This window comes from Hemiscyllium ocellatum, chromosome 14 (assembly GCF_020745735.1).
Source record: "Hemiscyllium ocellatum isolate sHemOce1 chromosome 14, sHemOce1.pat.X.cur, whole genome shotgun sequence".
Classification (NCBI taxonomy): Eukaryota; Metazoa; Chordata; class Chondrichthyes; order Orectolobiformes; family Hemiscylliidae; genus Hemiscyllium; species Hemiscyllium ocellatum.
The window spans coordinates 61,769,750-61,792,781 of NC_083414.1; the positions used below are offsets into that span (position 1 = coordinate 61,769,750).

The 23,032-nt window shown below is 41.5% G+C and overlaps 1 protein-coding gene across 1 annotated transcript in view; it reads right to left on the reverse strand.

Moving 5' to 3' along the window:
• Positions 1–23,032, reverse strand: part of itpr1b (inositol 1,4,5-trisphosphate receptor, type 1b) — a 505,447-nt gene that overhangs the window by 301,690 nt on the left and 180,725 nt on the right. The window contains exons 13-19 of the mRNA XM_060835732.1: positions 20,384–20,483; positions 20,135–20,295; positions 17,885–18,026; positions 6,535–6,693; positions 5,193–5,365; positions 3,981–4,100; positions 1,504–1,695 (exon numbers count right to left, since the gene is read on the reverse strand). Of these exons, the coding sequence (XP_060691715.1) occupies positions 1,504–1,695; positions 3,981–4,100; positions 5,193–5,365; positions 6,535–6,693; positions 17,885–18,026; positions 20,135–20,295; positions 20,384–20,483 (1,047 nt within the window). The remainder of the gene's footprint in view (positions 1–1,503; positions 1,696–3,980; positions 4,101–5,192; positions 5,366–6,534; positions 6,694–17,884; positions 18,027–20,134; positions 20,296–20,383; positions 20,484–23,032) is intronic.

Consider the following 23,032-nt stretch of genomic DNA (forward strand, 5'->3'; position numbering starts at 1 on the left):
GAATTGTCCATCACGACCTCAGAGCTTGTTCACTGCTAAAGCCAAGAATAAATGGCAAAAATTGCAATGTTTCCACTAGGAAACACTTGCACGTGATACATGATTAAATGGGAGCACCTCTAGTGTTGAGCACAGGATACACCTAATTCAAAATTTATCAGAGCCAATTCAGCTGCAGATTAGAATCTATTGAAATCTTTTTCTCTTTCAAGGAGGGAAATTTTCTTCTCTTTGGAAGAATGGAGGATCTTTGCCAAGAAAGCAATCTGACATAAAAACTTGTATATTGTCACATTCAACATGTGACTAGGAGTTATGAAGGTAACTTGAAGAACTTTCTATTACAGTTCTGTCGAAGTCCACAGGGAAGGAGGCGTCATCCACTTAGCCATGAGTTGACTTTATGATAGGAAGTGAGCAACACAACTTTAACCTAGTCAAAAGTCATATTTCTCTCACAAATGCAGTCACATTTAGCTGTTTGCGCTCTCGGGGTTGAAGTTGAAGTGCCACTATTGTTGTTCCTGGCCCTCTTGTCACTCGGGAACTGCTCAGCTGCAATGGGATTAAAGGTCATAGATATAGAGTGACAAGAGGTTGGTTCAAAACGAAGATGAGGAGAAACTTTCTCAGAGTTGCGAATCTGTGAAATTCCCTGCCTCAAAGTCTAGTTGAGGAAGAATTAACCAACAGATTCAAGAAACAGTTACATTCCTGAAGAAAAGCAGGCTAAAGGGCTATTGGGAGTAGGCATGATAGTGGAGTTGAGATCAGCATAAGATCAGCCACGATCACGTTAAATGGAGTCAGCGCAAAAGGCTCAACTGTCTACACCCACTCCAAATTCCTATGTTCATTCCAAGCAGCACCAACTTAGTCATAAGATGGGTGGTGCCAACTTAGTTCCTGGCAGCTCCCATTCTGCTTAGTGAAGTGGCACTGCCAACCTGTGTTTATATGCATGTGCAGTCACTACTGGTGGCATTGACAACAAAGTCTGCCTTGCATAAAACAAACAAAAAAACATGGTTATAGTACAGGAAACCTAGCAGCTGGTTTGTGCACAGACAGAGGATCTCATGACCAGATAACAGATTTGAGAAACATTGGTTGGGTGATTAAAGATTGGCCAAGATGTGGGTGGGGTGGGTAATGCCCTAGTTCTTCCTTGAATAGTGCCAATAGACCTTTGCAATAAACTGAAGTCATTCAGGATCTGGCAATCTAATGTCACATCTGAAAGGCAGCGCTTCAGAAAATGCAGCAATCCCTCGACACTGCACAGGAGCATTGGCCTGGATTTCCTGCCCCTTACAAATAGGGCTCAAACATATAAACTTTCCGCCACAGAGACAGAAGTCTCAAAGCCATGGCTGACACTTAAATTGCAATGTCATCTCTGGGTCAGCTAATGGAATCCAGGCTTTGCAAAAGCAGCCTTAAATCTTCTAGTCACATTAGCTAAAAAGGTTGTCAAAATGGGTTTCGGTGAGGAAAACATACCTATAATAGCTGAGAACCTCCTGGTCCTCTTTTTGTCCCTCCTTGGCATCCTGAGCTAATTCCCGGATACTCTTGCTGCGTAGCTCCTTGCAGCTGTCATTCCAGAAGAGCCACACTTCCTCATCTTCACCCACTTCAAGCCGACTTTCCCCACCATTCTCCACTTCAAATTCCACTCTGGACAAGACTAGCCTGCAAAGGGAACAGTTGCCCAAGTATCAGCAACTTCCAGCGCAGAATAAAGATCGATAATGTAGATATACGACATACAGCAGATTTGCATCAGGAAATAAATTGGACAGTCAAGATATGGTTTGATTACAGTTGGACCCACCCACTTCAACATTTCACTCATTTCATGATGAGGCATTTCAGAAAAACATTATTCCATCTCTACCGAGGCTGTAACAGAATGTACATCCCTGCACAATAACTCAAAATAAGCTGGGTTGGTACTGCTGAGTTTGTGTTAGGCTCCAATTTTCATACAAGTCCCTTTCTTTCACTGATCATTCACTCGTCACTTGAAAACAAAACATTCTTTAAACTATCACGGTTTCATTCTTTGAAGTGAACCAGTCATTGGGTGTCACACTTGTGCTTCCTGCTTATTCACACCACCTACATATTCTGACCATTTTGATCACTTCCTTTGATTAGAGATCAGCTATACTCTCATGGCCTAGCAAGGACCCAATCCTCATCCTCAATCTTCCTTAACATGTGAAGGCAGCATTAAATGTACACCTTGCTTTGCTTGCAACAGTACAAGAACTAGACATTTATATACAGTTGCGAGTCCTCCAAGCCTGCATTTCAAAACAACACCAGCAAATTTCTGATTGCTTTTTATTTCCAAATTTGAACGAGTGCTAAACACAGTTGAATTTACAAAAGTTAGTCTAATACAGCTCCGGTACCGACGACAGTTGACGTGCCACACACTAACCTCAAGCAAAAGGTCAACATAATTGGATTTAGTCTTGAGTAAAGTAACTTAAATTCAATGCCATCTGGCGATTTAAGAGAGACCATGTCCACAGGGACACCATGTACAAAACTGTGGATTTGAGGAGATAAGGGAGGTGGGGGGGGGGGGGGGGGGGGGGGGGGGGTGAGAAATTATCCAACATCGCCCTCATCCTGATGGTCACTTTTGTGTGCAACTGCATCAAGCTGTGTGTAGACCTTCAGTACACAAACACCAACGGTCCTTATGTACGGAGGTTCTACCTGTCCCCAGTGTTGCGAATGATGGGACTTGCCCCACTGCCCCAGAAAACTCCAAATAGTTGGACCATTCCATATCACCTGCATCTTCTGAAAAAATTTGCAAAGGAAAACATCTTAGACCACAATTCCATCAGGCAATGGACAACATACAACGTCCTCAAGAGCTGACGGGAAAAGGAGAATGTGGACTCTTTCACATGGTTCCCTGAGCAGACTGTCAAAGTCATTTTGCAGAATGCCTCATCACCAGAATTTTCCAACAAGCACAGGACATGTCTTGGCTGGTGGTGAGAAGGGCACTGCCCATCAGATCCTTCACATACACCTGAATCTCTTCCAGCACAAGCCACCCTTGGAGTGGCTGCAGGTGACACTGTCACACATCTCCTTCTGTAACATTCCTTTGCAAAGATGATGCAGGGGTTTTTGTTGAGATTCATCCCAAGCAACTCTGTGATGTGGGACTCTGCTATTCAGGGTGCTCCCTGGGACATGCACTGAGATAAACATCAACTGCACCTAAAGGAACATTATCTCAGTGAAAGACTCATCGGTTTACCTGAAGCTTGACCTTGATTAAGCATTGCAGGCCAGCACGTTCCAAGCTGCAGGCCTGCCTGCTAAGGGATGCACTAAAGCTTGGGGCAGCTTCTGCCAAGGCACAGTGGGGAAAGACTATAGTCTAAGGTGTTTGTGCTGAAGTACAACGAGAGTGTTATGTTTTAGCTTTATTTGGAATAGAAATAGGTTCATGTTTGTAAAATGCTTTTTTTTGCTGCAACTGGACTGAGTTCTAATGAGAAATTAACATTTCCCTGTATTTTCAGCAAAACCTGTACGTGAACTGTTTTGCATTTACTTATAAATAATCTACAAATAAAGTATTTTGAAATAAGTGTAACTTAATATATTTTTGTCTCTTGCAGTTGGCTGAACAAACTGCATATAAAAAGATGCTAGCAGAACACACCCTAAGCACCAAATGCCTGACTGCTCAAACTCTTCAAACTTTGAAAATTTACTCAGAAGTTTGACAGACAGGCAAAGCAGAAGGTGGATGTTTCTGCATACGCACTAGTCATGGATAAGACCAGTTTAAGGCCACAGAAACACACTAGCCAGGTTTGAAGCTAAAATTAGTAGAGCACCTTCATCCGAAAACAAACCCCACGTGCAAGCCACCTGAACCCAAGTACAAGAATGACAGAAGCAGCTAGTTTCACTTTTTGCAATAAACAACATACTTTGTCTCAATAAGAATGTCCCCATTAGCTGGATTCAGCACAGCCTTGCAGATGAGCTCCTGGGTAACTGGAATGGCTGTGTTGTTGGACACACAGAGGTCAGAGAGGTAATCTAGAAACCTGAAAAGAAGGAACAGTTGACAAGTCAGACTGCAGTCAGAAGCATCATCCGGAAGATAAAAATCATCCCATTCTAGACAGTACAACAAAGATCAAATTATCCAGAAAATGTGAAGTGGAATGGAACCATACCAAGATATATGAAGGGGTCACAAAATAAGCCAAGGAATGAGATATGGAGAGAAGACAGGGGAAAAAAGGTGCAAGTTAAGATGAGCTGAGATTTGGAAGAAATGAAGGAAGTAGACTGTTAGGGGAAAAGGAAGCAGAGCTACGGTTGAAATTTGTTTAAGGCTACGGGAAGTGAAAGTTGTGGGAGACAAATGGTTCAAGAGCAGGCCAAATGATTTTCCATTCATTTAAATGGAAATGCTTCACAGCTGAGTGCGTGAAACACATTTGACAAAAATTTAAGTTTTCAGAAGAAAAACAATTCAACTGGTGAAACAGAGGTTGCTTTTGAATTATTTTATAAAAGGATTCAAGAATAAGGCAGTCTGCATCGATGATTCAAGAACACATGACGACATAGAAAGAGTGGTAAATAATTATGGAGAAGCCCCATAGCAAGTACTCTACGGCTCGTAGTTAGAAGGCAACGTCCAATGTGAGGCAAATGTTTATCACTAACTGGGCCTCCTGAGGCTGCATCAACCCCAAGCCCATACACAACTAGTCAACAGTCACAGTCACAAACAGTGTTGCCAGATGTAGAACCTGCATGAACTACAGTCTTATCTCAGTGTTCCACTGAAAACTGTCCAATTAAAGGGAAAATGTGTCAGTGCTTAACTGGGAAACAGTCATTAAAGAAAAGTCAGTTAATCTGTCAATGGACTGATTTGGAGATGCCGGTGTTGGACTGGGATGTACAAAGTTAAAAATCACAACACCAGGTTATAGTCCAACAGGTTTAATTGGAAGCACACTAGCTTTCACCTGATGAAGGAGCAACGCTCCGAAAGCTAGTGTGCTTCCAATTAAACCTGTTGGACTATAACCTGGTGCTATGTGATTTTTAACTTTGTCAATGGACTGGTTGCAGACTCCGTAACCAAACACTGCCCTGCTTCCAACAACAAAAAACCTCACCTTGGCTCTCGGTTTTTCCTGACCAGGCTAACAAAGGTTTCGATTTCAGCTGCAGTGATATGTTTCTCCAAGAGTTTACGGTTATTGTGTAGCAATGCTGTTATGGTGTCTTCAGCCAGCACATCATATCCAATTTGTTTCTGCATGAAGCCAAACTGCTTTGCTATGTATTCCTGGGAAGCAGAGCATTCCAGTCAGAGCTGTTTCAAAACTAGACATACAGCATCTAAACAGTGCACCTAAAAAGCTCCAAGCATGAAAGAAATCTTAAAATTCAAACCATTCTGCAGTAACTCTTTAACCATTGTGCTATCTTCTATAGCAAGCTATAAATGGAGACATTTACTTGTAAATGCAAACTCTCTTTTAAAGCCCCTTTATTGGTCAGACTATTGAGTACAGGAGTTGGGAGGTCATGTTGCGGCTGTACAGGACATTGGTTAGGCCACTGCTGGAATATTGCATGCAATTCTAGTCTCCTTCCTATCGGAAAGATGTTGTGAAACTTGAAAGGATTCAGAAAAGATTTACAAGGATGTTTCCAGGGTTGGAGGATTTGAGATACAGGGAGAGGCTGAACAGGCTGGGGTTGTTTTCCCTGGAATGTCGGAGGCTGAGGAGTAAACCTTATAGAGGTTTATAAAATTCTGAGGGGCATTGATAGGATAAATAGACCAAGTCTCTTCCCTGGGGTCGGGGAGTCTAGAACTAGAGGGCATAGGTTTAGGGTGAGGGGGAAAGATATAAAAGAGACCTAAGGGGCAACTTTTTCACGTAGAGGGTGGTACGTGTATGGAATGAGCTGCCAAAGGATGTTGTGAGATGCTGGTACAATTGCAACATTTAAGAGGCATTTGGATGGGTATATGAATAGTAATGGTTTGGAGGGATATGGGCCGGGTGTGGGCAGCTGGGCCTAGATTGGGTTGGGATATCTGGTCGGCGTAGACAGGTTGGACTGAAGGGTCTGTTTCTGTACTGTACATCTTTATGACTCTAGTGATTTTGAGATGATGCTTTTGTATTTTGCCACATTGCCATCCATGTGAATCCATGAAATACATTCCTGCTATACAACATCCAAATTCATATCCATTAACTACAATTAAATGAAAGCATTAAACAGCCTCACTTTTAGTTGAAAGCTTTCTTTCAAGTAATATTATTCACTAAATGAGGTATAAGTTGAATGCTGTCCTAATTTTTCAAAGACAACTAAAATGTTTGCAGCATTTGTGACACATGAAAGGGATGCTTAATTTAGAATGATTCACTTCAATAACAGGTCACATCAAGATTAGAGGCCATGTGACAATGAGCTTCAGTACTGTCGCCCTGATACCTGGTTCTTTCTGTAGTCCTGCTGGGAGTGTCTCAGCACGCGGTAACACAGCCTGCAGATATGGCGGAATGGAGCATGCCTCTGATCTCCGAGCTCCTCCAACCTCAGCATAGGGCCATCACCACTGTCTGTGAACGGGGCCTGAAGCAGCTTAAAGATCTACAGGGTCAAGAAGATAGCGGAATCAACAGCAAAAATCAAATACGTCATGGATTACTCTGATTTATGGATTGGATAAACTAAGACTTCAAAATGGCAGCAACATCAAACAGCAGAATCCATCTCATCTTGTTGAAATTATTGTTCGATTTCCTTACTACCTTGTGCTATCACATCAAACTGTTTAGGTGAATGGCATAGATACATTAAAGCAGTTAAGTTACATGCATAAAGGAATAGAAGAGTAAGCTAATAGGCTGAGATGAGCTGAAAATGTGTTGCTGGAAAAGCGCAGCAGGTCAGGCAGCATCCAAGGAGCAGGAGAATCGACGTTTCGGGCATAAGCCCTTCTTCTTTCCAGAAGAAGGACTTATGCCCGAAACGTCGATTCCCCTGCTCCTTGGATGCTGCCTGACCTGCTGCGCTTTTCCAGCAACACATCTTCAGCTCTGATCTCCAGCATCTGCAGTCCTCACTTTCTCCTCAATAGGCTGAGATGATGCAAGATGGGTACACAAACCTGGACCAGTTGGACTGAATAGCCTAAATTGTGGTTGGCCAATACTGCACTGATGTGGCTGCACATGCCACCCATTTGCCAACATGAAGCTCTGTGCAACATATTTCTGATCTTTGCCATGATTACAGGAACTATCAACCCTCAGAGAGGGGAAAGAAGAAAACACATTGAAAAACAGGCTGATACTAACCAGGACAGGATTGATACGAGAGGAGACCATTGTAATGATAGATAATAGATGACAGGGCCTGGCCAGACTGTAGCTCCCAGACCTCACTCACCCAAGCAAAACCAGGCTGTCACTTGATCCCTGTAGGACTCTCCCAATAAGAGACCCTGCCTGGTAGGGCAGTGGGAAGGTGTTTTTGTAGCTTTTGGAATTTTCTGGACAATGGCCAGTTGCAACAGTAGCAATGAGCACATCCCCAGTTATCTGGTGGATCCTCACCACTGTACAAAATCCCATCTGATAGGACGGTCGCAGCAATACTCTTTCCTGGGAAGGATCTACAAGGCTTGCTTGTGCCAGTGTGGGAGAGGAAACTCACTGGAGTAATAAGAAGGGGCTCCTGTCTTAGAGACTAGGTACCTTATTACATTGTAACTTGCACCTCATTGTTATCATTGGCATGTCTCAGTAACAACACTGGATAGGTGACATCAGCATGTTAAACAATACTTAGTCCTTTCTGAACATTGCATAGTATCACCAACTTTATTTCAGTTGCTTCTCCAAGTTTTAGTTTGGCCTGGGGTAGAGTAGCTCGCTCATGCTACAGCAAATGTGCATAAGCTTAGTGCTGTAAGAAGAACACAGAAGCTCTATAACGTTGGCTCATGTGGCAAAAATGCTGAAGGGTAAAAAGTGAGGTCTGCAGATGCTGGAGATCAGAGCTGAAAATGTGTTGCTGGTTAAAGCACAGCAGGTCAGGCAGCATCCAAGGAGCAGGAAATTCGATGTTTCAGGCCAGAGCCCTGAAGAAGGGCTCTGGCCCGAAACGTCGAATTTCCTGTTCCAAGAATGCTGCCTGACCTGCTGTGCTTTAACCAGCAACACATTTTCAAAAATGCTGATGACCAGGAACAACTATTTAACTGAGTGAAGTTGCCCTTCTCGTATTCAAGCACTCCCAAATCTAGTTGTGTGTACATTTCCCTAAGAACCAACATTCGACCCAACAGATGTCATCAACTACTCACTGAAATAATTTCCTTCTGGTGCTTGTTCAGTTACTGCTGTGATTTTTAGTCTCATGACCTTGTTTTCTTTTAAAACTAATCTTAGCCAAGCAAGTCAATACTTCAGCATCCTCCCTTCAACCATCCCCTCAGGCAGTCATTAATGAGTATTCTTGTTTTCCTTGTAGGGAACTCCCCTAGTCTTGAACATCCTCTAATTAGACTAATTAATCTTCTGCACTCTCTCCCAAGCCTGCAGTTTCCTTTGTCATGCAATGATGGAATCCACAAAGTATTTCAAAATTGATCTGATCTGCATACCAGATAGTCTGAAGTGGGCTGCATGGTGGCTCAGTGGTTAGCACTGCTGTCTCACAGCGCCAGGGACCTGGGTTCAATTCCAGTCTCAGGTGACTGTGCAAATTCCACCCAGACATTCTCCCCATGTCTGTGTGGGTTTCCTCCAGATGCTTCGGTTTTCTCCCACAGTCCAGAGATGTGCAGATTAGGTGAATTGGTCATGCTAAATTGCCCGTAGAGTTAGGTGCATTAGTTAGGGGGAGTGGGTCTGGGTGGGTTGCTTTTTGGAGGGTCGGTGTGGACTAGTTGGGCCGAAGGGCCTGTTTCCACACTGTAGGGAATCTAAGCTAATAGCCTTGCCTTCCACTCCAACAATAAATTGGAGCAATTACTTCAACATGTAGCTTAGCTAATTTTAAGAGGCAAATTCATCACTCTCCCTGCTCAGAGTAATTCTATTAATGTTGGCCTAGTCACTGACACAAATTATTTAATTAGGCAGCACGACACTTCATCTGCCGTTCTGTGACATTGACATGATGGTGTAATTTATCCAAATCCCTCTGTAAATCCCAAGTTACATCCTTGTTTTTGCCCCAAGCCATGTTTGGGAATCATTTGCAATCTGACAGTCTTGCACTTTCTACCTTACAAGTGATTTATATAAAACAGATATCAAGATCCAAGCACTGAAGCCGCACATTTTGACTCGTTATTCCATACACAATTCCACTTGCACTTCAATTAAATATCTTCAGTATATCAGTGTATTTGGACTTTCTGAAAGATTGCCCCATCAGAGAAATGTCCAATCCAGTCATTGGCACAACCTTCTAACAGAAATGGACTTGATTGGTTAGGTATGATCTTTTACTTTCTAACCCAATGCTGCTGATTTCTAATGTGGTCAGATGCACAAACGTGGACCCCTCAGCCTCTGGCTTGGAGATAGCACTTTTGCTCTAGAAGATGATTGCAAGTTCAGTTCTCAGAAAGACAGCATAAAATCTCAGCTAATATTTCTGCATGTTAATGGAGGGTGGTGTAATATTGGAGATGATAATGTCCCCTCTGCAGGCATAGGTACAAACCCTCATAGTACCATTCAAAAACAGGAGGGTGATGGGGAGCTCTTCCCCAGCACTCTGGCCAATATTTACCCTTCAGCTACCATCACTCAACTAGTTGATTTGTTTATTTTGCAAAAACTACATTTGACCTTGAGGTACACAAATTCTGCTGCATTTCTGATGCTGCAGCACCTGAAAATACACTTAACCGACTGCAAATAGCTTTGTTTTCCTGAGACCGTGGAAGCAGGATTATATAAATGACAATTTTCTTACATTGATACAAAAGGTGTTTTATGCACTTGAGATCGGAATTTTACCAGGATGTTGCCTTGGCTGAATCATTTCAGTTATGCAGAGAGAATGGATAGTTTTCCATTGAGCAGAGAAGACTGAGGGGCAATCATGATTGAGATGTATAAAATTATGAGGCATAGATCGGGAAGACAGGAAGGGAACATCTCCACTTGGAGAGACGAATACCCATATGGCATAGATTTAAAGGGGCAGGAAGCTTAGAGCGAACGCAAGGACAAACCTTTTTTTGCCTCCTCCACCACTCTCTCTTGCTCCACCCCCCGTCCAGTGTGAAGAGCAGTGGGAGTCTGGAACTCTCTGCCTGTGAGTGTCATAGGGGCAGAAACTTTAACATTTAAGAAATATTTAGATGGGCATTTACAGAGCCACGACATACGGGCCAAGTACTGGAGAATGAGATTAAATTGTTAGGTGGTTTGCTTTTGACCAGAGACAGAGACAGAGACAGAGACAGAGACAATGTGTCAAAGCACGCTTTCCATACTGCAGACCTTTATGTCTGTCTATGACTTCATGATTTTACCTTTTAGAAGAAAGGAAGAAATCCTTAATTGATAAACATTGCTTAAGATCACCTCAACAGGGGAACTGCTTTCTCTGGCAACACACAACAGTCTCTGGCAATATCAGAGTCTTTTGGCTGAGGCTTGCTAAGATCTGGTCTCCCCTTTGATCTATTTAAGTGCTGGGAAAGGGCAGGGAATAATCCTCAGCATGACAGACTAAAAAGCTGACTTCAGGCTAAGAGATGGACAGGAGGCAGGCAACCATCTTGATTACTCAGCTACCTAGTCTGCGTTCTCGTTCATTGTTGAGCAACGTTCAAGAGATATGCGAACAGTCAACCACCAGATGCGAGAAATAAATTAGGTGAGTATATTTCACATCAGACAGCTACCTACACTTGAGAGAGCAAGGACAAACTCCCAATAATCTGCTAAGACAGCAGGGTGTTACCAACACATTCTGAACCAGCCATCCAGTTGTTTTCTTCATTTATTAATTTTGTGGGTTATGGGCATCACAAGTTGGCCAGCACTTATTGCTTGTCCCTTGAGTTGCCTTCTTGAACCACGACAGTCCATCTGCATTGTGTTGATCTACAATGTCCGCAAAAAAAAAGAGGGAATTCCAAGATTTTGACACAGTGACCGTGCAGGAACAAAGATATATTTCCAAGTCAGGATGGTGAGAAGCTTGGACAGGAACTTGAAAGTGGTGACATTCCCATGTATCTGCTGCCCTTGTCCTTTGAGATGAAAGTGGGTTTGGAAGATTCTGTCTGAGGATCTTTGGTGCATTCCTGCATGCATCTTGAAGATAGTACACGCTGTTACTACTGAGCATCGGTGGGGGAGAGAATGGTTACTTGTAGATGTAGTTGCCAATCAAGCATTTGTCCACTGGGATCAGTGAATGCTTTCAACTGTTACAGGCTACACACATTAACAGAAAAAAAGTGCTCCCTTTCCAAGGTTATCAAGACACGAGAGAAGGGAGCATATAGTTGGTAGTGGCATCATGCTTCAGGAGGTGAAAATAGCAGATGATCTGAATAACCTTCCTTGAACCTTGCCTTCTAGGTCACTGGCTCCTCCCACATTTTTCTGCAGCATAAAACCCATCTCATTTCCACCTCCCTTCTCTGTTCTGAAGAGTGGTAGCAAACTCAAACTTTAACTGTTCCTCTCCACCAGAGCTGCTGAGTTTCTCCAGCACTTTCCAGTTCCGTTTCAGATTTCCAGCATCCACGATACACTACTGCTCTTCTTAAGAAGTTGTGCCTCTACAGGCTTTGTAACAAGATTCACGAATCGCTATTCTGTTTGTGGAATGGTGAAATACTGAATACAGTTCCTTGGGGGACAATGGCCTGACAGTGAGACAACAGCCTTTAAACTTCACCTTCTTTGAAATAAAAACTGAATGAATAATGACGGAGCAGATCAGTGATGTTATTAGCTGTAAAGAGGTAGTGTCGACTGAAGAAAACAGGCCCAATTTTACCCGGAAGCTTGACAACTTGCAGACAAATGTTTTAGAGTGTAGGCTCCTTCCTGTCTTTTGTCACATCTGTAATGTTGGAAGAATTCTGTGGTCAACTGACTCCCACCATGTGTTCAGTCTCAAGACACAGTACCAGAGTAAAATTTGCCTCAGACATGTTTATATATCGTGGTTTCTCACGATAAATATTCCATTTTTTTGCAGTCAGTTACTTTCAAAAGAAAGTGATAGAGATAATGTTGGTTGCCACATGGATTTTCAAAAGGCCCTTGGATAATATATGCCATAATAGATGAATGAATAAGGTCAGCGATTGGAGATTCACAACACAAAAAGAGACAAATGAATTACTAGCAAATACCAGACAGAGCAGAGGGTGGGAATAAAGGGTAACTACACTGAATAACACTGAGCGGTGTTTCACAAGGACTAGATACAGAACCACTGCTGGTCAACATTTCACATAGCAATTTGGGTTCAGAATCATAACCTTAATTTCTAAACTTGCAGACAAAACCAAATTGAGAAGGAGGATAACCAATTCGGAAGAGGACTGCAACAAATTACAGGAGGACACAAACATGCAGACTTGGAAAATAATTGGCAAATGAAAAGAAAAGCATAGGTGCAATACAATAAACTTTGTTAGAAATAATTGGGAATTCAGTTATTACTTCAAAGATAAGAGTGTCCAGGTGGGGGCATAGCAACAAAGGGGTCAGAGAACAAATATCAAATCACTAAAAGTTGCACCACAGGTTAGTTTAAAAAAAACAAACAAGCACTAGGTCTCATTTTGGGTCAGACAGGATTCAAAGCAAAGTTATGCTAAATCTATATCACATCTTGTCCATTAGATGCAGTGCTAGACCCAAAATTATGAAAAGAATACAGAAGCAGATGGAAATCAGAAGTTGGTACCAGAAACATGTGGCTTACTGAATCAGGAATTGTTGGACAAACTGGGTGTCTATTTATAGAAAGCTTTTCAAAAAAAGTTCAGCTATGTTTAAGTGGAGGTCTTTCAAATTATGGAGAGGTTTTCAGAGTCAATGTATAGAGAACATTTCCTACTATGGGGAAGAACTTGAAGCCATCAATATAGAAGTCGCCAAAAACAAAAATCCAGTACAGAATTCAGAAGAGATGCATTTCCCCAAAGAATACAAAGGATGTGGAACTTGCCACCACAGCTTTTTTTTTTGCCAGAGGATGTGAGATCGGCCAAAATTTATTGCTCATCACCAAAATTCCCTTGACAAGGGGCTTGTGAACTTCCTTCTTGAACCACTGCAGTTGTTAGTGTGGCGTGGCAGTACACCCACAGTTATAAGGAAGGCAGTTCCAGGATTTTGACCCAGTGACAGTGATGGAACAGTTCTGAGTCAGGATGGGGTGTAGATTGGAGGGGAATTTTTTTATAGGCTAATGCTGCTATGCAACATTCTCACCACATTGCACAGCTCTGCTGAGGGACAACATGAGAACGCACCAACTTCTGGTTTTGAAAGTTAATTTCAAGCAAAGACCTTGGAGGTCCGTGCACTGAAAAAAAATCAAATCAAGTACTGAACCTATACATCATCTACCCCTGATTTTCCAGCGAGGTGGCGATCTGATATGCAAAGTACTATCGGAAGAGACTCCGAGTTGCTGCAGTGCAACTTATAGCTGCTACATACTGCTACCATTGTGCATCGGTAGCGAAGGAAATGAATGTAGAAGGTAGTGGAAATGGTACCAATCAAGCTGGCTACTCTGTCCTGAATGATCAAGGCCCTTGATTGCTTTTGGAGCTGCGTCCACCCAGGAAAGTGGGAAGTATTCCCTCACACTAATGATTTGTGCCTTAGAGGTGGACGTCAGACATTGGGTGGTTAAATTATTTCCCACAGAAATACCAGCCTCTGGCCTGCCCTTGTAGCCACTATTATATGGCAATTCCAGTTCAGTACCTGGTCAATGACAACCCTGAAGATATTGATAGTGGGCAGATTCAGTGGTAACGCCATTAACATCAAATGGCTGAATTCTTTCTTGCTGGAGATGGTCATTGCCCAGAACTTGTGTGGTACTAACATTCCTTCCAATTCATCAGCTCAAGACTACATATTGCTCAGACCTTGCTGCATTTGGACCCAGACCATTTCAGTATCTGACAAGTTGTAAATATTCCAAACACTGCATTCAGCAAATTCCCCAACCACTGAACTTATGACAGACAGAAGATCAAATGACGAAGATGGTTGGGTGATGGACACCTCAGGATGACACTGCAGGAGTTCCTCAGGGTTGAGATGATGGACTTCCAACCACCATAGTGGTTTTCCACTGTGCTCAGTACAGGTCAGAGTTTTCCACCTGGATCCCATTCATTCCAGTTTTGCAAAAACTCCCCAGCTTATTAGATTAGATTCGATTCCCTACATTATGGGGACAGGCCCTTCAGCCCAACAAGTCCACACCAACCCTCTGAAGAGTAACCCACCCAGACCCAACCCCCTAACCTGTATTTACCCCTGACTAATGCACCTAATGTTAACGGCAACTTAGCACAGTCAATGCACCTGAAGTGCACATCTTTGGAGTGTGGGAGGAAACCAGAGTACCCAGAGGAAACCCATGCAGACACGCGGAGAATGTGCGGAGTTTGCACAGAGTTGCCCGAGGCGGAAAGCAAACCAGAGTCCCTGGCGCTGCGAGGCGGCAGTGCTAACCACTGAGCCACCATACCGCCCACATTAGTTGCAATAACAGGAATAGTTTAGATTACATTACTTAGTGTGGAAACAGGCCCTTTGGCCCAACAAGCCCACACCGACCCTCAGAAGAGCAACCCAAACAGACCCCTTCACCTAACACTATGGACAATTTTGCATGGCCAATTCACCTAACCTGCACATTTTTGGACTGTGTGACGAAACCAGAGCACCCAGAGAAAACCCACGCAGACACAGGGAGAATGAGTAAACTCTACATAGACAGTTGCCTGAGGCGAGAATTGAACCCAGGTCTCTGGCGCTGAGAGGCAGCAGTGCTAACCACTGAGCCACTGTGCCTGTTGTTGTGGGATGAACAGCCTGGGTGTGGCAGCAGTCTGTTAACTTGGAGCTGAATCCCAGCAAATATTCATACAGCTCACACTCGTTAATAGCAAAATCAATAAACTGGCTTAAGTTCTCATGCAAAATCATCTAGACCAAAGAACAGTAGGATGATCAAATGTTATACTTCCTATCAGAGATCTGGTAAGCTCAACAAAAACAAAAAAGTGGCAATTGGCTTCTGCATACCCATTAAGCAATGATTAAAGCACGACCAATTAAGACAACTTCAATCCCAGAGTTAGAGAACATCGCCACATGGAGAATGATTTAACTTTGTAAAAAAAAAGCCACAAACCTTGGCTAAACAATTAGAATGCCATATTTTAAAGGAGTATAGACTGGGAGGTCCAGGCACAGCATCCCTCACCAGCTCAAGTACAGGACTCATCACAGTCGCATTAACACAGGCCCCACCGTAGCCAGATTCCTTTAAAACCTATCAAAACTGCACCCAAACTGTCAAAATGCTCAAGTCAGTGCACCATCTCCAGTTCAAGGAGAAAGTAGTAACTCATGCTTTAAGGGGAACCATCTTGCAAAGATGTGCAAGCCATCGAAGATACTTCATCGTCTGTTGTGTGAAAGACTGTCTTCCCAAGACCAAGTTTCAGTATACATGTACACACCACCAAAAAAGCTAAAACTCCAGGTCATTTTACAAAATGCAACCCAATTGTAAGCCAACTGACTGCATGCTACATTGTCCAGTGAGGACAAATCCTACAAACTTCAAAAGCTTGTGGAATAGGATATCCTCGAAGAAACTTGAATAAGATTCACAATGAGTCGCATTCAGAAGATACATTTCAGTGTAAGGCACAAGGCTGTGTTTCTGACTCCCTTCTCTTGGAGATGCCTGACAATGCACAACAGTGAATGAGTTTTCAAGTGAACTATGCGACAGAGGCTTTGCAACTCCTGTGCCTAAGTAGACATTGGAGATGAGGAGAAAACCCATCCATATTGGCAGCAGAAATTTACCAGCAATGCAATATTACTTGTGCATATTTGAAACTGTACAGTAAACACTCCACCAGCATTCTTGCTGGCGACACAGCTTGCAGAAACATTGGCAGGAGAAACATTCCATGTTAAAACAACACCTGGGAGAAACCTTCCTCTAGTATGCTCAGAATCCCAGGAGGCTTTAATCATTGGGGATCTTGATGAACATGAGATCAAAGATCATAAGACTCCATTGCTTCTTCCTAAGGGTGATGTTGAGTTTTTGCATCAGGTTGACCACAGAACCACTTCATAAAACTCATGTATCTAACTGCAGAACTAAAAAAAGAGACCATCATACCTTAAATGAATATTTGTGCGCTTGAGAAAAAGGGACAAGTTGAACTCCAAGAAATTATGGCATATTTATTAGGCCTGCTGTTTCATTGAATGCAGCATAATATATTAAGATAAAAAGGAGGGAAAAATACATTGAGTGGCTTGATTGATTTTAGACAGAGAGCTGATGAAACAGAGAGGCTTTTCTAGGGAAAGACCAGAGGCTTTGGGTGAGACTCTAGCATGTACAGGACTTTGTACACACAATTAGATTTAAATATAATGCAATTTAGATTTAGAAATAGAGCCAGTTCTGATGATCAAGACAAAATCAGACACCTAAGGTATAAAACAAATCTGAATTATTGTGAATGTTCAACCAAATACACAAACAGGTTAACAGATACTTGTTGCTGAGAAGACAGTAGAAAAGGTGGATCTGTTTCAATGAATCTAGCAAGGGTTAAATTCAGATTATGGATAGCCCACTAGCCAGAAACCAAAATGATATACACAGCGAGAAGGCCAATCCAAGTGTTACAATACATTCAAGTGTAATTATTGTCACTAATAGCAAAAAAAACAATATTTCACTCATTTATACTAAGCAGATGATAAACTACCATATTAAATCACTACCCAAGAGAGTAATGGTCTCAAGAGAGAAACAGTGTCACAAAATAGATCAGCATGTGATTACACTCCAAATGCTGCCACGTCCATATTTTTGACTAATTGAACAGCTTCCTTCAAATTAAATCATTTAATTGAAAAAGGTCTCAGTGCATTGAGTACAGGAATTGGGAGGTCATGTTGCAGCTGTACAGGACATTGTGCAATTCTGGTCTCTCTTCTATAGAAGAGAAGTTGCAAAACTTGAAAGGGTTCAGAAAAGATTTACAAGGGTTGGAGGGTTTAAGTTACAGGGAGAGGCTGAATAGATTGGAGCTATTTTCCCTGGAGTATCTGAGGCGGAGGGGTGACTTTATATAGGTTTATAAAATCATGAGGCACGGAGGGTGACTAGAGAAGGTATTTTCCCCAGGCTGGTGAGTCTAGAATGAAAGGATACAGATTTAAAAGGGACCTAAGGGGCAAATCTTTCATGGACGGGGTAGAGTGCGTATGGAACGAGCTGCCCCAGGAAGAGATGAAAACTGGTACAATTACAGCACTGAAAAAGCATCTGGATGGGTATGTGAATAGAATGGGTTTAGAAGCTTTGAAATACTGGCAAAGCGGACTAGATCAATTTAATATATCCAGTCAGCTTGGATGAGTTGGGTTGAAAGGTCTGTTTCCGTGCGATACGTCTCTCTGACTATGATTCTATATCAAGATTCACTTTTGAACAGAAATAATGGAGGACTGAACTAGCTTCACCTTTCCGCATTTTGACAGCTCACCTGTTTCAGAATATTTTGCTCTCTCATAAGCTTTTGTCGCTCTCTGTTTGGTTTGTTGATGACCACTTCAAGCACATCTTGACCTGAATTTGGAACATCCGCAACAAAGAACACCAAATCTTCCAGAAGCTTTGTGACAAAGCTGTTGAAAGTTAATTCAAGAGGATCAAATTCAAGACAGCATAAACATTTAGAACAATACAGATCAAAATACGAAATTGTAAAAAACAACAAATATTTTTGTCTAACATAGTTGACACTGAAGTCCTGCCCAGTAATTAACTTGCTCAAGTTCGGTAGTTGGTCTTCAAGTCAAACTGGTAAGAATGCAGATACTAATTCTCAAAATATGGACATGGCAAAATAAGGTCAACTTACCTTTTCCCAAACTCATTGTTTGTTGCTCAACTTCAGAAGACAATTGAAAATCAACTATATTGGTGTCATACTGCACCCACTCGATAGCATTCCTTCACCAAGAGATGAGCAAACTAGTTGATTTGTTTAAAAAGATCTGATAGATCCTTGCCATCTTTGCTAATACCAGCTTTTCTGAAAATGAACCACCTCAGTAAAATTTCACCTTGATCTACAAGTTAGCTGATCAACAATACAATCAATTCACTGTGCTGCCCTTGAGGCATTTGCTGACATTTCCCATGCAGATGTTTTTATTGTACGCCAAACACAGAGACAGAAACAGACCCTTCAGTCCAACCCATCCAGAATTCCCAAACTAAACTCGTGACATTTGCCTACATTTGGCCCAAATCCCTCTAAACCTTTCCTGCTAGTGTCCCAATGTCTTTTAAATCATGTAAGTGTACCTGCATCTACCACTTCCTCTGACAGTTCATTCTACATACAAATCATCCTCTGAAAAAGTTGCCCCAAGGTCCCTCGTAAAGTTTTCTCCCCTCATCCTAAAATTATGCCCTCTAGGTTTGAACTCCCCTACCCGAGGGAAAAGACCTTTGTTTTCACCTCATCTATACACCAATAATGATTTTATATACTTCTCTAAGGTCACTCTTCGACCTGCTACACTCCAGGGAAACAATGTCCTTGCCTATCCAACCTATCCTCATCACTCAAAGTCTCCATCTTTGGAAATCTTTTCCACACCCTTTCCAGTTTAATAATAATGAGGTTTATCTTTATGTAATCAGTTTGTTTATACTTATTTCAATCTCGTTTAGTATATTCACAGCTCAATGTTGCTTTTTCCAATACTGGCAAGACCAAATTGCAGAGTGGGATATCTTTTTGCTCTGCCTTTAGGATGAACCTCAGCATTGAGGACCCTCACCATCTCAATAAGCCATCCTGTTTGCACATTAGAATTTCTTTCCCAGACGGACTACAGACCCAGAAAAGGCCCACACAGGCTGCAGGAACAGCCCCTCATTTTCCATTTCGGCACTTTACAGCCATCTGGACCCAAATGAAGTGCAACAGATTCAGACTATTAATTCATTCCTCCACTTCGATTACATCTGCTCCCCTCCCTCGACCAACCTCACACATTTCTTATTTGCATAGGTTTGGTCTCAACAGAGCTGACTCATTTTCTGTTATTAACACCTTCCATTAAGACATACTCTTTATCTGCATCACTTCTCAACCATTTGCACTTCCTTGGCCTTGCCTTCTGGGGACCTTGAACTGCTGCACTTTCTCCTCCTCCCTTTTCAACACCATAAAAGCAGCCCACTTTTCCAAACCCTTTCAGTTGCAAAGAAAGGTCATATTGTACATGAAACATGAATGTTTTCTCTCTCCACAGATATTCCCAGACTTGTTGCGTTTGCCCTACTGTATTTGTTTTTATTTCTGTCTCCAGCATCCAAAGTTCTTCACTATGTTCTCTAATTTTCAGAGCTTTCTCCAGTTTTCAACTAACCATGTTAATTTTGACCTACATGCAAAATGGAGATGAAGTAAACATCCCAATCAGCCTTGACACATATCTCATAGCAGCTCACCCCAAAACCATCTCAAACATTCCGGAGTTATTTACAAGAGTTGACTGACGGAAAGAACCTTGATCAATTTGCAATATTTTTTCCAATCAGGATATCTAATTAAGAGCTTTGGTCATGCTTCCAAATTGTCATCCAAAAACACAGCGCGCTAGGGAAACCGAAATCATAAATGTAACAGCAGTGAAGAAGTCTCGATGTTTTAACTTGTCTGGAAAATACAGATGATCAATTACTAGTTGCCAGTTATAAAGAAGACATCACCTACCGTCTTTCATTCTGAGTAATGGTGCCCTTCTCAAGCTTGCCAGCTATTGAGGCCAATACCTTGCTGGCATCGTTGGCGAAGTCCAAGTCTCTCACTTCAGCTGGTGAAACTGGTACAATAGCAAACGCTTCTTTATCTTCTTTAGTTGGAGAGGTGCCAATCTGAAGTGGAAGGAGATAGGAAAATGGTCAATAAACAGCAGTCTTTGAGCTTTTCAAAGTTAGGCACATCATTTTCCACCAAATTTACCTTCAACATAACAGGCCTCTCTTCATCTTTATCAATTGGAATATTTGTGCTGTGAACCCATGTGTTTGTGCAGAGATGCCGGAGTCTAACGTACGAATTCCTGAAACACACATCAGGTTAAAGATTTGACTGTGGATTTCTCAACTATTTTGGAGAACAAAAACAATCTGAATTTACGTAGAGCCACCATGGTTCTAAAACATCTCAATGTTTCTCAGAATCTTAGATCAACACTGTCAAGTAAGGACATTTTAGGAAACCTGGTGAAGAGGTAGGCTCTCAGGTTTGGAGAAAGGGTGAATTAACTCAGGGAAAAACAACATGTTAGATGGTCATTTGATTCAACCTTGTTTCAGTACTTCAGCTAAAAGATTTGAGATTTTGGTTACAGTTTGTAGCTCAAGAAATTGTAGAGTGGGGTGGGTGGTAATATTGACATCACTAAAGGAAAGCAGATCTTCATGGAAAATAATTAATGCTCATCACTCTTCCCAATATGGATCGACACACTAAGATGGCAAAAGCAACATTTTACAACACAGGTTTTCAGCAAAAACTCTTGCTATTTATATAAAAACACAAAAAATTATTTTTAGCCTGGATTTTGGATTAGGAAATCATGACATATGGATTTTTCTGAGTCTTAATTAACTTGCAAGTATTTCTGCAGCCATGGTCATTACTTTCAAAATAGGTTGCAAGAGCTAACCTTCAGAACAAAGGGGTTGTTGTGTACATTAATGGGATTTATGACCAAGCAACTTCAACAATTATACATCAATATCTGGTAGAAATTTCTCAACTTTTTAGTAATTAAAGGGAAAACCCCCATAAGCTTGAAGAAAGCCCTTTTAGTTTCAACTTTGGATCGTTTTGCACAAACCCTTGGAAAAAGATGGTTGTGTAAAATAAAGCTTTTGAGAAAGGCAGAAAATCTTAAAAATAGATTTCCTTCGAGTATAGTTAGTGATAATTCCAGACCAAAAATGCTTGTAATAAACTCAGGTTAGTTGAAGCTGAGAATTATGGATCTCAAATGCACAAAAGCTTCAGAAAGAATCCATCAGATTTTCCAGACTGGCAGTTGAAGTCACATTTAACTTAAGCTTATTAACATGTTAGAAGGTGGTTTGTCTCTGGTAGGAGTGCTGTTCAAGGAGTACTTTTGGGGTCTATAAAGGAGTTTTATTTGGAATTAATGGGTTATACGTTTAGTGTGTTTAAAATCTTTTCGTAAATGAATAATTCATTTATTCCATTTTATGCACCTTTAGTTTGCTCAGTAAACTTTAGTTTTATTGTTAAAATTCAATATTGCAGATTTAATTTTATGTTTCAATGAGAGACCATCTAAATACAACCAAAATAATCACAAACATTCAATCAGGCCAAGATTTGACTTTTCAGTCATAACATGACCTGGGTTCATAACACCGACTGACATATCAACTCAGCCTTCCTTCTGTATTAAATGCAGTTTTGTTTTGACGCACGAAGCATATTATCCGATCTTTGCTTATATGCAGCTATTTACCAGTTTTGAAAACTAGCAATATCATTCTACTAACAAATCGCATTAAACGTAGTGTACAAGTAGCCTTGTGTATTGCTGGAGATCAGTTACTGAATATAGTATTTGAACAATGTATTTGTTTCAGAGTACTGGGGACAAGTATCCTGTTTTATTGCCCTAGTTATGTTTCTCAGCAAAGCTGCATCGTTCAGGTCTCCAACAACAAAGCCAGATTGTACAATATCTCATTAATCAGTGTGCAGTATACCTCGGGGAGACACGTTCATCATACTATTGTTATTTCATTGCATGCGCCCTGAGGGAAAAAAAAGGTTGCATACTCCATCTTACTCAGAATCACTTGGCGCATGGTATGCTATGACAAGACATTATTTTGTTGTATACCCAATATGTGCAATATTTGCATATAATGTGTAACCATTATCAAGGATTGTTGAATTCTTCAACACTATGGTAGCCACCCCTTTTTATGTTGAGGGATAACATATGCAGTGTTGTATCAGGTAAAATACCTTGTGATCATGACTGATACGAAGAGTGACCAGTCAATCAAGGCATTTCAGCATTTGTTATCAGTTCATGGCACAGTGGGCTGTGAAATAGTTAGAATTAAGTGACTGAGTGAAGCAAATTGTTGCTCTCTGGACTGAATATCAACAGCCTTAATGCTACATTCACCATGCATAATTGTTTGCACATTGTCACAGGATGAGTGCACTGCAAAATGAAGCATTTGTTTTTTGGACGTAGCAGCTGCAGTCAAATTCTGATAAAACATGTGATCTTTGTTGACCAAGCAATTTAATGTGTTGAATTGGGATTTTTCAAATGAGGGAGCAATCAAGTCTGCAAATCACAAATACGACTCTTTTGGCAATTTAAAAAGAAAAATCACAAATCTCAGAACTTGCACTTACTTGGGGAAATGGGAAATTTGCAAACACCTTCTGTGTAAATGATTTCTCAAAGAAATAAATGTTTTCATTAAGTGATTTAGCATGCAAGAATGAGCATTTGCCACATTGCCACTAACAGATATACCATATTTTATCACATGCAGCCGGCTTATCTGGCACGCTCATCACTGGGCACATGATGATTTGGGAATTCAAGTT